At 34.8% G+C, this 13,951-nt stretch overlaps 3 protein-coding genes and 1 long non-coding RNA gene across 4 annotated transcripts in view; 2 read left to right on the forward strand and 2 right to left on the reverse strand.

Annotated features, from left to right (window-relative positions):
* The first annotated feature begins 4,078 nt into the window (after positions 1-4,078).
* On the forward strand, positions 4,079-4,489 carry LOC143445001 (uncharacterized). Its single transcript, XM_076943791.1, has one exon. The coding sequence runs from the start codon at positions 4,079-4,081 to the stop codon at positions 4,487-4,489; it is 411 nt and encodes a 136-aa protein (XP_076799906.1).
* Positions 4,490-4,513: 24 nt separating this feature from the next.
* Positions 4,514-5,179, forward strand: LOC143445785 (uncharacterized). Its single transcript, XR_013113865.1, has 2 exons — positions 4,514-4,657; positions 5,097-5,179. It is a non-coding gene; the product is annotated as an uncharacterized LOC143445785 (long non-coding RNA).
* A 93-nt stretch (positions 5,180-5,272) lies between these two features.
* The window catches only part of LOC143445778 (uncharacterized), a 69,978-nt gene continuing 61,299 nt past the window's right edge, over positions 5,273-13,951 (reverse strand). The window contains exons 13-17 of the mRNA XM_076945095.1: positions 7,595-7,630; positions 7,425-7,474; positions 7,304-7,352; positions 7,127-7,173; positions 5,273-6,450 (exon numbers count right to left, since the gene is read on the reverse strand). Coding sequence (XP_076801210.1) covers positions 6,376-6,450; positions 7,127-7,173; positions 7,304-7,352; positions 7,425-7,474; positions 7,595-7,630 — 257 coding nt within the window. The 3' untranslated portion in view covers positions 5,273-6,375. The remainder of the gene's footprint in view (positions 6,451-7,126; positions 7,174-7,303; positions 7,353-7,424; positions 7,475-7,594; positions 7,631-13,951) is intronic.
* LOC143445780 (uncharacterized) lies at positions 7,803-13,110 on the reverse strand. The gene is made up of 12 exons (XM_076945097.1): positions 12,847-13,110; positions 12,385-12,554; positions 12,026-12,114; positions 11,491-11,624; positions 10,336-10,527; positions 10,062-10,219; positions 9,834-9,966; positions 8,768-9,073; positions 8,399-8,668; positions 8,181-8,297; positions 8,037-8,117; positions 7,803-7,930 (listed from the first exon to the last, which is right to left on the reverse strand). Exons 1-11 carry the CDS (start codon positions 12,905-12,907, stop codon positions 8,050-8,052), a joined length of 1,698 nt encoding a protein of 565 aa, XP_076801212.1. The 5' UTR covers positions 12,908-13,110; the 3' UTR covers positions 7,803-7,930; positions 8,037-8,049.

Here is a 13,951-nt window from a genome sequence, read left to right on the forward strand (position 1 = left end):
AGTTCCTGTAAACCTTATGCGGGAATTTTCGATCAATTGCTCCTCTTTAGTAATTTCGCCAATAGAGTAAATATTTTATGACCTATCCAGGTATTTCACTTTTTCTTAACACCCCGTATATTTTTGTATTTTATTGTATTACCCGTATTTTCTTGTAAAAAGGCCGATTCCGGACAAGCACAGAAGCACTAATTAAGCATTTTCTTCTAAACAATGTTGATTTATTATAAAAAGAAGAAATGTTCCTGTACACAATTGCACTTAGTGTTGTCCGGATCCGAAGGTTGATTTTAAATAAAACGTATGACAAATTTTCAAGTTAAATAAATATGTTTGTGTTTACAAATTTTTAATGAAAAATTTGTTAAGCTGTTTAGCTCTAAGACAAGGATCTCAAATTCAATTTGATCTGAGGGTCAGATAAAAAATTGCAAATCATCCCGAGGGTCGCAATGCACAGTAAAAGGTCAATAAACGTTAAGCACCAAACGCATTAAACAGAAAATAAGTGAATATAATCGGTGTTGTATTCATTTTTTGTTCTGGCCACTTAGCTGGCAGCGTTTAGCAACAACAAGGTCCTCGATGTTTGGTTTGAATTCGTCGCAATACACAGTAATACTTGTTTCACATCTCGTCTCAGCGGAACCGTTGCACATAGCACCTCATATATATGAATATCATGGACCATCCCATCATAAAAGTCACCGTGAGTCGGATAATTGCACCTGTTGGAAAGGGCAGAGAAGGATTGATGACGTAAACCAGAACTACGTAATCATTGGGATAACTTCACACCACAGTTACCAAGAATATATGCTCAGAATATATTTCCTTCTAGAATATATAGGAACATAGAATATCAGTTCAATGCAGTTCTAGAACCACTTTCAAGAAATACAGAAACCTGTCAGAACGAGAACAAGCAAACACGGGCGTCTATCGTTTTTGTATTGTTTCTCGCACTTATTTAAAATGACACAAAAATTTAATGATTTGTTACTGGCCCAAGACTAATGAAAAAACACGAGGCAATGAAAAAGATATTAATTCAATATTTGAAAGTGCGTCGAGAGCTGCGTGTTCGAGACCCTTGTTCTAAACAATGACGTTTTTACATGAAATTGTTATTTGTCTTAAGTCAAATGTGTTGTAAATATTTCTTTGCAAACCTTTCATGAAAGTTGTGTTATCTTTTCTTTATCCAATCGCAACGTTCAGACAAGTTTTATCTTCAATGCTACAAAGTTTTCATACAGTCGTGAATCAGTTTTAAATCTAAACTTAAAAGCTCATTTCGTAATTTGCAGTTAATAGCAAAGCGACCCCTACCCGTTTGCAATTGCCTTCGGGAGATCCGAACCCGAGGGTTTGACTACTACTACGGGTTTGACTACGCACCATTTATTACGCACCATGCAGGGATTACAACCAACAAGAGGTGTTTAAACTGTTTATGCCGTCATTAAAAATTCTCAGTTTTGAGAATGAGTTTTGAACACCGTATGATGTGGCGCCCCCGAGCACAAAATAAAACTTTTTGTCACAACTTCAACTCGACAATGATTCCTCATCGCCTGAGCCACCATTACCAAGTTCATCTTTGTGCAAGTTCCAATGAACACATATTTTTATATATATTGTGTTCTCCGGATTTAGAAACCTTTATCAAGATTACTGCATACAACCGCAGTGAAACTAAGAATAAGACCCAGGTTAGGATTTGGAGTCAGGTCAGTTGTTCCAACCGCTTCACTACCGAGCTGGTCTATGACAATGTTTAAAACAACACTAATGGTAAAAACACCAAGTTTCAAAATATTTCCGCATGTTTTGTAAGAAAATTTTGGGTTGAAAATTTCGTCATGGGGTAATTTTTCAATGAATATTGTAGTAATAGTCAGTTCATGGTTATGTGACCCTTTCTGAAGCTGGCTGGTTACCGCAGAAGGATGTGGTCGACTCATACTTCAAAGGTTTGTGAGAAGCCGGACATTGACTGGTCTTTCAACTTTCAACCAGCGAACAAGAGAAAAAGGAATGACAACATTTCGAAAAAACTGCTAAAGATTTCCTTACAAAGGACTCACACTATTCAAGGGACTTGACGAACGGTTCTGTATGTGTTATTTAAATGAGGTAGTCACTTAAAACAATCAACAATGAATGAACCTACTGACATGAAAGCAATCAAACTAAGTTTAATTAGAAAGTGATTTATTGCTTTAATTCAAAAAAATTAATCTCTTTATACAGTGATTGCACGTAATACTTACAAAACACGTAATACTTGAATATTAAAATGAAATTATGTTAATGAAAACTGTATCGCCCATTATTACGACATTAATCGTAGAGTGCATGAATAAAAACATAATGCTAAACACTGTTACTGCACAATATAAAACACAAACTATTAATTAATAATAATTAATTAATTGACGGAAAAATAGCGAAACGTTGTTAAGTACAATGCGCTATAGCGATGAACACGACCACTACTAACACGGAAAAGATCAAATGAAACAACCTGCCGCGTTAGTGATAGCAAGATTTCACAACACCAGTAAAAATACACAATACTAAAAATACTATACAATACTAAAAACAATATAAGTGCTATCTCCTTATTATAAACGATATACGCAGTCATATAACAAAAGCAATGTGTAAAAGAGATATTGTTGGTAACCCTTGCATGAGAAGTCAAGATGGACAGTTACAGATGCAGCTGGCAGATAAGTTGAGGTTGTGGAAGAAATATTGCGAAAAGTTACTGAATGAGGAAAACCTGTGGATAACACACTAGAATCTAATAAAAATGTTGGACCCGTGAAAGAAATTACAGTTCAGGAGGTTGGGAGAGCAATGTACAAAACGAAAATAGGTAAAGCATCTGGTCCAAGTTGTGTGCCAATAGAAGCAATTCGGCTATGTAATGTGGAGAGCATCCTAGCAAAGATTGGTAACGATATGATGAATGGGGAGGGAATGCCTGCAAGTTGGAGAAAGAGTGTGTTGGTTCCTTTGTACAAAGGGAAGGGAGACGTGAAGGAATATACCAGTTACAGAAGCTTGAAAATGCTTGAACATGCAATGAAGGTTTTGGAAAGAGTTTTCGAGGAGCGAATTCGTGAGAGAGTTGAAATTAGTGAGATCCAAATGGGTTTTATGCCAGGAAAAGGTACAGTGGATGCCATGTTTGCTGTGAGACAATTGATAGAGAAATACGAAAAGGTTGGGAAGGAGCTGTATTTCGTGTTTGTTGATCTGGAAAAGGCCTTTGACCGTGTTCCCAAAGAAGTGATTTGGTGGGCATTGAGGAAGAAGGGTGTGATGGAACCAGAAGTTAGAGCAGTGATGGAGATGTATAAAGAAGCTGGGACATCTGTGAAACTCGAAGGCGAAATGTCAGAATGGTTTAAGGTAAAAGTGGGGGTCCACCAGGGTTCAGTGCTTGCTTTTCGTAATTGTTATGGATGCTCTGACACATGATTTGGAAACAACAATGAACGAGTTCTTGTATGCTGAAGATTTAGTTCTCGTAGGTCGTAGGAGATAACTGGAAAGGGGTGGAGGAGAAGTTTGTTAGATGGAAAAGTGCGCTGGAAAGCAAAGGTTTGAAAGTGAACATCAATAAAACTAAAGTGATAAGAATTGGTACAAAATCGTCAAGGAGAGTAGTCAGTACTGTTGATCTATGCGCAATTTGTGGGAAGAGAGTAGGGAGAAATTCAATTCAATGCAGAGAGTGCGATTATTGGGTGATAAGATATGTTCAGGTATCAATGGAAGGCTGACGAGTGGAATGAATTACGAATGTGGCAGATGTAAAGGTTGTATTAGTGATGAAGAAGAGGAGAAATTTGTGAAATTGGGAAGTGATGAGATCGAGCTTATTAAGGAGTTTCGTTATTTGGGGGATATGATAAGGGAAGATGACAGTACTGGCAAGGCAGTGACGGCAAGAATACGCGCTAGCTAGAAAAAGTTTAAGGAATTGTCTGGTACGCTCTGTGGCAGACTACTCTCTACCAATCTGAAAGAAAGGCTGTATAGAGCATATGTATGAAGTGTAATGTGTTATGGAGCTGAATGCTGGGCGATGAAGAAGGTTGATATCAGGCGAATGCAGACGACAGAAATGAGGATGATTCGAACGATGTGTGGTAAGACACTAAGAGATGGCATTGCCAATGATGTGCTAAGAAGATGGACAGGTGTTGAAGATATTGAAAAACATCTGAGAGGACATCGTCTGAGATGGTTGGAGCACATTGAGCGAATGAATGAGGAGAGCTTGACGAGAATAGTACAGCATAAGATGATTGAAGGAAAGGTGAAAAGGGGAATACCAAAGAAAACACGGGAAGAGACGGTGAAGGATGATATGAGAAGGAGAGGTTTGAAGATCGAGGATGCCATTGACAGGGGAAAGTGGAGGCGTCGCTGCAGACAACTGGTCGACCCTGAATTTATTTCGGGATGAAGACCAGGCGAACATGACCAGGCGAATGGAAGATGATGATTCTTTCAAGAGCATTTTTCAAGCCTTGCAAAATAATGTTTTGGTAAAAATAAGAAAGCATCAACCGATTTCATGCAACCACAGAAATGCTCCAACAGAAAAAGCTTGTGCTTTGCTGGATAAGAAGAGGTGATTACAATATAAAGTGCAATTGGCGCACAAATTTATTAGCACCAAATCCAACACAAAAAAGTTTTAACCTAGATGTAATATATCACAATGATGTGATGGATCTAGTTTAGATCTGAAGTTTTAAGAAATTTAAACATTTCGCTTGTGTCAAAGTCAGTGCTAAAATTGCTGCATGTCCTTGCTATCTACAGTAATTAATGATTCATGTTCAAATGTTTTCACATGTTGAAATGAAATACGGTAGAAATAACTTCGTTCTTACTGATTTGTAAGGTTTTGAAATTGTTTCTTTGCTAACAAGTTGAGTTGGCAATGCCAAAGCTTCGTCCCATTATGTTGATTATTTTATTAAATTTTTATGGTTAATGTTTTGTGTGGCAGTTTTGTAAATCTAGTTTGTTTAAACATAAATACTAAATCAATCCTCTGTATGAAGCATCATCCTCACAAGATCAAGTGGAAGCCGCTTATGCTGAGGTTGATAAAAGCAAAAAGAAACAAAAAGCACCTTCTCGGGGTGAGATTCTTCTCTTTGTGTTATTCGCAGTATTTTTGTTGTCATTCAATTCCAAGTAAAGTTGCATTACTCGCCTTTTACAACACAGATTTGACCGAAAGTGAAAGATCGCAATGCAGCTTATGGGAGATGTTGGTCCTGCCCATATGGAATCAATGCATCCATGATTGTGTAAATGACGTCTGGGATGATCATCATGCAGTGCATGCACCATGATCACCACCAAGGAAGCAAATGTTTGCTTAAATTGGATGAAATCGGATTCGGAAAAGATTGTCCGCTGTTATAAATATAAAGCATTGCTTGAGAAGTGAATTATATTGGCGTGTTTTTAATTTCAAAATGTTCGCCGCGCTCGGATAGTTATGACATGGTTGTGATATTCTGCAAGGGTCGTAACAGAATAATCGTAACTATACTAAAATGTTGGATAATTAATGAATAAAATAACAGCCGAGGTGGTTCACAATTCTATCAACTGTTATATTTTTGATTCTTGAATGAAGTTGGTAAAATATAAAACAAGGAACAATGAATAAATAATACGGAATAAACCTCAATCGACAGAACATTGGAGTCCATGTGACATTGTGTTCGTCACCACACACCTGCCCATGAAATCAAACTCCCGTCGAGAAGATGACTGGAAGTGACGATTTGTTGATCATTCGCTTTGATAAACGGGAAATTGATACAACCAGGACAATTAAAAATTATTTCACTGAGTTTTGCAAAATCAAATCTTTCTGACAACAACTTGTGTGCTGCACGCAGAAGTGGCTTAGATGGAAGAAAGTAACCCACAAAAAACTATAGCAACCTATAGTAATTTTATGATCAAAGAGGCCATAATATTTATGGTTTGTACATTTCTCATTTGTCTTTAAAATGATTTGGGAACAATAAGAATAAAATAGTTTTTACAGAGACAAACAATGGCGCTATATTAAATAGCATTATTCAACATAACAAAAAACATGGTTGTTGTTAACTTTCCGAAACCGCTAAGTACAAAACGAATTAAAAAGGCCAAAACAATGAGGTAGAATCAGTGTAAATTTATATGTAATCGTGGTTCCCGCTGCAATCCTGATAATGACATTTATTTCTAATTTTAAAGATTTTAGCTATTTGTATTTTAAATTAATTAGTGCTCTTCTTGAATAAACAATATTAAGCGTTTTATCCCATCTGCAAACTAGATTGTTTCGTCATATTGCCCATCTATGGTGTCATAGTTTTGCCTATCTGGGGCGTTTTCATATTGTGAAGCCTAAAACAGCAATAAAATTATGTTACATGCGGCTAAAACTAATCGAAATTCACAAAAATTCGATCATTAAAAACAAGACGCTAAAATATTCTATTATTCTACTTATTCTAACTCGTAATTATTGTATGTTTAACTTCATATGTTTTATGTAAAGGAACAGTTACCTGGTCATGTTCCTGGTCAAATTTTACTGCTAAAAAAATTTCTTCTTGTACAGGGTGGAACAGAAAAAACACATGTATTTAAAAACTCACTTCAGGCCAGAATTAAACTCTAACTTATAGCATTGTAGTCAAACGCGCTAACCATTGCACTGTCCAGACTTAAACAATCGTAGCAATAAAGATCCAATTAAACTTTAAGGCTACTGATTTGTGAATTAGACATTTGCTCTACTGGCCTTCAGTTACAAGTATTTGCAAGAAGAAAATTTAAAATGCTGCCGAAATAAATCCAGTTATTGCAAATACCGGTATTTATCGTTAAATTAAATGGAGTTATTCAGTTTTCACTTTCAGGGATCAACCGATGAGGAATCAACTCAGGGTTTAAGTCGTGCAAAGACTTTCCTCAGTCTTGAGGATAAACATTATCACAACATGACATTTCAAAAACATGCGGTTTTTCTGCTGCAACTTGTATTTTTAACGACATGAGTATTTTTTGAAGGAATTGCCGGGTTTTGTTTCTGACCAACGTTGACTGCCAGATAACCGTCTCTTCCTAAACAAGTTGATAAAAGTGAGATTGACAATCTAGTTTAATTTTTGCAAGTAGAAAGAAACTTAATTGAAACAAAATTATATTTATTCTTTTGCCAGACAAAAATTCCAAAATAATCCTTATAATATACCTTCTAAAGGTCGGTCGATACTTTCATAAGCTCCATTGGTTCCTTGAAACTACAAAATTTGATAAAACTTGTTGAAGATTCACAACTTAGCACCAACACAAATTTGCTGACAGTCATTCACCTGCAAGTTTTCTCGATTCTGATCTTTGATTTCAATGCATTCCTGAGCAACTGCTAACATTATACTTATTATTATTTCGCACTGGTTGATAAAATATTTGAACATACAACTTAACTTTTATTACCGTTTAAGAAACTAGCAGTAAATTCAATTGAAAATGTTCAACTTACCTATGTTTGTTTGTTTTTCAATCGAGTTGAATGAACCTTAAAACAATCATACATAAATTAAATTACATGATTTAAATTTTAAACTGTGCAAATTAATATAATTTATTGGAGATTATTACGTTTTGGATTTTGCTTTGGTTTTTTCTTTACAATATAAACTGAGACCACAATTGTTATGCAGACGACAATGACAGCAGCCACAGACCCTCCGACAATTGCTGGTACATCCAGTTGTTGATCGTTGATGACAGCAATGTTAAACGCGATTGAGTAGTTGTACGGTGGAAGAGGATGACTCAGTACAAGAGCATAAGCTCCTTCGTCATTGGATGTTACCTGAGTGGTTCAACACATATTTAATTTTGAAATTATAACTTTCAATACTTGTATTTCAATTATAGCATTGCAGGATATAATTGATATTTAAACAACATTCCCTCACCTTAGTTTTTTTTTTATAAATAATGTTGTTCCTGGCCAATGCTGAAAAAGACATTCGGACCATCGTTTCCAACCGATATTTCTGCAATATTGCAATGTTTTTAGCAAAAAGACAACGACATTTATCAAATATAACAGCTCTTACTATTCATATCCAATGATCCAAATTCCACTTCTGGGTTGGAGAAGATTATGACATCACAAACTCCAGTTTCCTCGATGACCCAAGTACATGATGTTGTAGTTACTTGATATGGAGCATCTGATTGAAAAGAAATTTTAATTCTTGTTTCAGGGAATCAATAAAATTTCAAAGCAAATTAAAGAAGTCAAATTAAGGGTTTTGTCATTTGCAGGGCTTACATTGCACGTCCAAATAAACTGATGCTTCAAAGCTTCCAAATAAGTCACTTGTAACGCAAGTGTAATTTCCTGCATCAGCAGTTGTCAAGGAAACCACTTCAAGCATCGGTTGTTTGACAATAGTTCCATTTGGTAGGATTAGCTCAAACTCTGTTGCAAGTTCGTCTTCATATGAGATATGACATGACAATGTCATATTGTTGCCTGTTTGTGAGGTCACAATGCTATCTCTCTTAGGCATGTCATCTGCTTTTCCAAATGAAACTGTCCCTTTCAAAAAGACACTGAAACTGTGATTGCATAGTTTAATGATGAAATCGTGTGTGATTAATAGATACATCCAAACTTATATGATATGTTCTATCTTACTTGTCAAAGGTACAATGGTAACTTTTTGCATCTTGCTTGAAGCAAAACCATAATCATTGGTAGCAGTGCAAGAGATTGAGCTGTTTGCGCTAAGATGGTAATCCATGTTGCAATCAGTTGTATGTGCTGATGAGATATTCACACAACTTTTGCCACAAACTGTCCATATGCACGATGCTGCAGGATTTGCATCACTTGAACAAACTAATGTCATATTCTGGTCTGATCTAATGAGATATTCATCATTTCCAACTTCCAAGAAGTATTTTGATGCAGAAACTTGGCTTTTTGCGAAACTTGGTCTATCTGTCAAGAACAGTGTATTATTTATTGCACACACAACATTGATTTTTCCCATTCATTCATTCACTCCATAAAATATTTAATGCCATCATATAATACTTAATACACATAGCAGAGCTCATGCCAAGTAGTTAAAGTGACTGGCAACCATTAGATCAAGGCTCAAATCTCACATGGTAATGATTTCGAAAAACGCTCTCTCACCACCGCCCAGATTGAACTAACTTGGGTACATATAACGCTGAAATCAAAATCTAGTCAAGGAATTGGCTCATATCATGTATGAGACCAATCTTCACCTTCACATTACTGATGAAACTGATTGCGACACACCTTTAGCTCGCAGTATATAAAACCTTAACTAAGTTCACTGTAAAGCATTATGGATTGAAAATCATAATCACAGCAATAATAATTCTTTCAAACTTATATATTTGGGGGCATCAGATGAAGCTTAAACCTTGCAAATTGCAACTATTACCTCAACAATTAATTCATGTTATGTTTGTTAAACCAATTTTAGAATTTTCAGAGAATTTTGAATCGTATACATAGGTTTGTCAACAGTTTGATGAAATATTTAATATCAATACCAACGTTTTTAAAATTTTGTTTTGTTCTTTTTTATCCATTTACAGCCATATCCATTTTATCCATTTTTATCAATTTACATTTCTTTTTTGTCCATTTATATATATACTGGCGACAATCGCATCAAAATATTAAGTGATATAACTTTTGTCCTGAAACATCTTTTACTCACATAATACATCCACAATATATTCCATCGACTTTCCACTTGTAGGATGGACATCAGTATAAGGAGTAACAGCCTGACATGAGACTACTTTGTTGCTGTCACTTCTTTGTAATGAAGACAATATGAATGGTTTTCCCTTGGTGAGTGAAATACATTCATTTAAACAAAAGCAATTACACAGTTCCATTATTTTATTTAACAAAGTTGAAAAAATCAAAATAAAAAACTGACCTTAGTCGTGACGAACTGATTTTCATCAACGTAAAATCTGGAAGTATCACCAGATGGAATGACGTCATTGTAATCACAGGCCATGGAGAGAGCTCCACCTTCAGGCACACTCAGCTTATTGCTGACAACTGAGCTGCTTGTGAAGCTTACAATGGGCGCTAAATACAAATCATCAATTAAACAATATCAAAACATGCCCAAGAAATTAACTTGTTATTATTTGAATTATTGAAAATTTCAAAATTCACTAAAATGTTGAGTTGACAAAACTAACCAGTCCAACATTGCAGATTATTCTGACCACTCCATTCTGCTGAAGAGAGACAAGTAGTGTCACTAGATGTCAGCATTGTACCATTTGAGTAAAACAATTCTCCTTCGTTAGAACAAGCAAACTTTCCTGGTGAGTTGAATATCCTGGAAGTTGCATCCACAATAACATCATATGGAAGTGAGGAGTTACAATCTGTGGTAAATTGCACATCTATTAGAATTAAATGTATAAAGTAGCATAATTAAGTGGGCCTACTTTACATTACGATGTTAGTGCAAGTTTTTTGGCCCAAGCAACATTCAACTGATGTTTTAGTTAAAAAGCAAAAGATATTAGAATATATTGCAAACATAAATTCCGTTGAATCAAATTTATGTTATTAAAGAAATGAGAGAAAATCAAAGTTTTTATGCAAAGATTATATCATCTTGTAGTCGTGCATATAGATTTCGTACAAAATATTTGAAGTTCAGCTTGTAAACATCCAAATGATACATTATGTATGTATCAGCAGTGCCATTTTTCACCTAGGCTGTTTGTTTGTCTTTGTTCCACAAGTGCCTTGTCGAATAAAGAAATGGTTTTTGTTTTTAGTTTATTTATTTTTACGCAGCTTGCATTTTACTACATTTATTACATTTACTACGTTTGCCACAGACCACTGTCAATTTTGATCACACTAGCCTCCGTCACCATGTTATAATGAATGCCGCCATGGATCATGTGATTCACTTTTTGATTCACTTTCATGCGTTCACATTCACTTCATGCGCAACAACAATCACATCCACTGTTGTTACAATAATCCTACAATGAAGGAAATTTCAAGCAGGTTTTTAGGAGTATCTTCAATGTTCGGTTTTTGGCCAAATTGAACTAAATTTGGGCATTTTTTTATGAATTTGGCCGAATCAATTTGCTCTGCAGAAATTTTGGTTGTTACCTCTAGTAAGTTGTTATGTTTTATGACGTTAATGGTATTTTAGCTGCTTTCATGTTTAACTATTTAGAATAATTACACTGACATTAAATTTTTGTTTAAGATTCACAGGTCACGTTTTGATACAACAGAAAATTTACCTATTACGTATTAGGCTCTTACAATTTAATAATGATCCTGATAATGTTTAGAGAATAGTCAGGTTTTATATGTACCTCTTATGGTCATTACAATGGATTGTAAATCGACACCGGAAGTACCAAGTTCAACCAGATATCCATCTTCTTCAGCTCTAATTTGTGCAATGGTAAGTTGTGTGGTGAAGTTTGGTGCTGACATAGCAACTGCACTGTTGGAGATAAGTGACATGTTACATCACTGAGGCACCCCAGTTCAATTGAAGTCATTTTATAATAAATAATCTTATAATAAATGATATAATCATTACATCAACATCACTTATTAAAGGTTTATTCAACAATTTCTACATGTGCAAGTCTGTGTAAAGAAATATTACTAACTAACGAATACGCATATTGCAGATAAAATGAATGAAATAAAATAACACTGGAAATGTTTTGAGACGTATTTTAAGCTGTCAACAACAAACAGACTAATACTCTGTTGTAGAAAAGCAAAATTTAATAAAATACATTTGACTGAAACATATATTTATAATAAAAATCAAGTTGAAAATGAATTTCAAAGAATTCATCACCCGTCCATCTAAATATCAACCCATATAGTCACCTGATAGTTATTCGACTGGAGTAGATGGAAGAATCGGCAGCGCTAGCAACATCAGGGTATGGGACATATCCTGCTTGGGCAACCCGAGTCTGTAAAAGTAATTGAAGTTGACATTTCATGTTTATTGATTCAAATTTTGTGTTACTGACAGTTGATTATTTGATGCAAAAATGTATTGTTTCAAGTACTCATAAAAAGTCCTATAAAAGATGTAACTTTGAAGCACTTTCATTTGATATTTCTTCTTAATTAAAAGAACCTTATTAAGTTTACAACTACAACTAAACAACCACATTAACCAAGTAAGAACAAAACCATAGTAACTTGTGGTCATCATTTGGTAATAGATCAGCACATACCCCACCAAATGTCCAGTCAACAATCCAGTTTCCTCCTGATGAGATCACCGATGACGGCGATGAAGCTGTAGCAGTGATAACTACAGTGGAGTTGGTTGCCTGTATAGGGTATGTTGTAGTGAGTGGGGAAAAGCTTTTTCCTTGTATTATCACAGCAGTTTGTAGAATCACTGTAAACACATAACAACATTACCCATGGGTTGATAGTGCTTATGTCCCTGGTTTTTGTTTTACTGTGTCAAAAATATTAAGATAAATATTACAACAAAGACATTTTTAAAATGATGAAAAGATTTACTTTTCGATTATTTCATCTTTAAACAATGTTTGGTTTGTTGAACATTAATTGAATTTTAAATTTTATTAGTTTCTTTTATGTCATAAAAAACAAATTTTAGAATTTGTAAAATTTTCTCGTACATGTTTGTCAATGTTTCAGGATAAAATGGAAAACACTTTTACCTGATAAGCTTATTGCAAAGTTTTCCATGTTCAAGATCCAATGTTTTAAATTAATTTGCATTCAATGTTTTATTTTCATACAAAGAATTATACATCTAATATATTACAGAGAATATAATAAGACAAGTCATGTTCACGAATAAAACAACCAACATAAAGTCCAACATTATTACATATACAAGGAAGAAACCTTAACATGCCTTACCCAACCTTAACATGCATTACAACGGTATGGCACCACTGGGTATCAAACATGGAACACATGGAACACATTATTACAAGGCCAGCGCTCAAACCACTCGACTACTGAGCTGACAATACCGTCCTTCATCAGTTGGAATGGATGTTTGTCGCTCTCTACACTGAGCAAACACATAACATGCCAAATCAAGACTGAATTAGCATAAAGTTTAAAACTGGAGTACATTAATTTCAACAACCAACAAAGGAATATAATGACATAAAAATCTCATGCACTCCAAAAACGTCTAGAACCTGGTCACACTGTCATCGCCCAAGCAAAACAACAAACACAAAATAAAAGCTTTCAAATTCACAAATGAAGACGGACCATTGATATCCAGTCGACTTTTCAATATTTTAAATACTTGCCACCTGTTCATGTCACAACCCACACATCCATCCATATCAGTCATGTTTATCATATCACCAATATAAGGCCATACACATTCCATATTGTCTATGTTGTTCATATCAAATTGAGATGAGTTAAGTAGTAAATTACAAGTACTTAAGTGCTTACTTACTACTTCTTAATCTACTTGTAACATACTATTATTATTATTCTAGCTATTTTAGATACAATGTTTAAGCCAATCACTTTTTAAGAAGGTAGTTACTTTTTCTCTTTTAAATTAAGCTTTAACCAGGGCTTTTCAATCTTAATTGAAATTGCATTATGCAGCCCTAAAACCAAATGGCTGCAACTAATGGTCAGGCACATTGAAGCAAACAGTTGACTTTATTTTACTTTCATTTTAAACACTGAGTTGACAAAGCGTGTTGATCAAACAAGTGTTACTGACATAGCTTCTCTATGCAAACAACATTGAAACAGGTAATCTGCGTTATGCAGCCTTGTTTG

Source organism: Clavelina lepadiformis, chromosome 2 (assembly GCF_947623445.1).
Source record: "Clavelina lepadiformis chromosome 2, kaClaLepa1.1, whole genome shotgun sequence".
Taxonomy (NCBI): Eukaryota; Metazoa; Chordata; class Ascidiacea; order Aplousobranchia; family Clavelinidae; genus Clavelina; species Clavelina lepadiformis.

What these genes read in the sequence shown, in the direction of transcription:
- LOC143445001 (XM_076943791.1), top strand. Translation starts at nt 4,079, where the DNA reads ATGTGTTATGGAGCTGAATGCTGGGCGATGAAGAAGGTTGATATCAGG.
- LOC143445780 (XM_076945097.1), bottom strand. Translation starts at nt 12,907, where the DNA reads ATGCAAATTAATTTAAAACATTGGATCTTGAACATGGAAAACTTTGCA. An exon ending in AGTTTATTTGGACGTGCAAT is followed by an intron (nt 8,298 to 8,398) that starts GTAAGCCCTGCA and finishes CTTTTCAATCAG; the next exon opens with ATGCTCCATATCAAGTAACT. An exon ending in TGGATCATTGGATATGAATA is followed by an intron (nt 8,118 to 8,180) that starts GTAAGAGCTGTT and finishes GCAATATTGCAG; the next exon opens with AAATATCGGTTGGAAACGAT.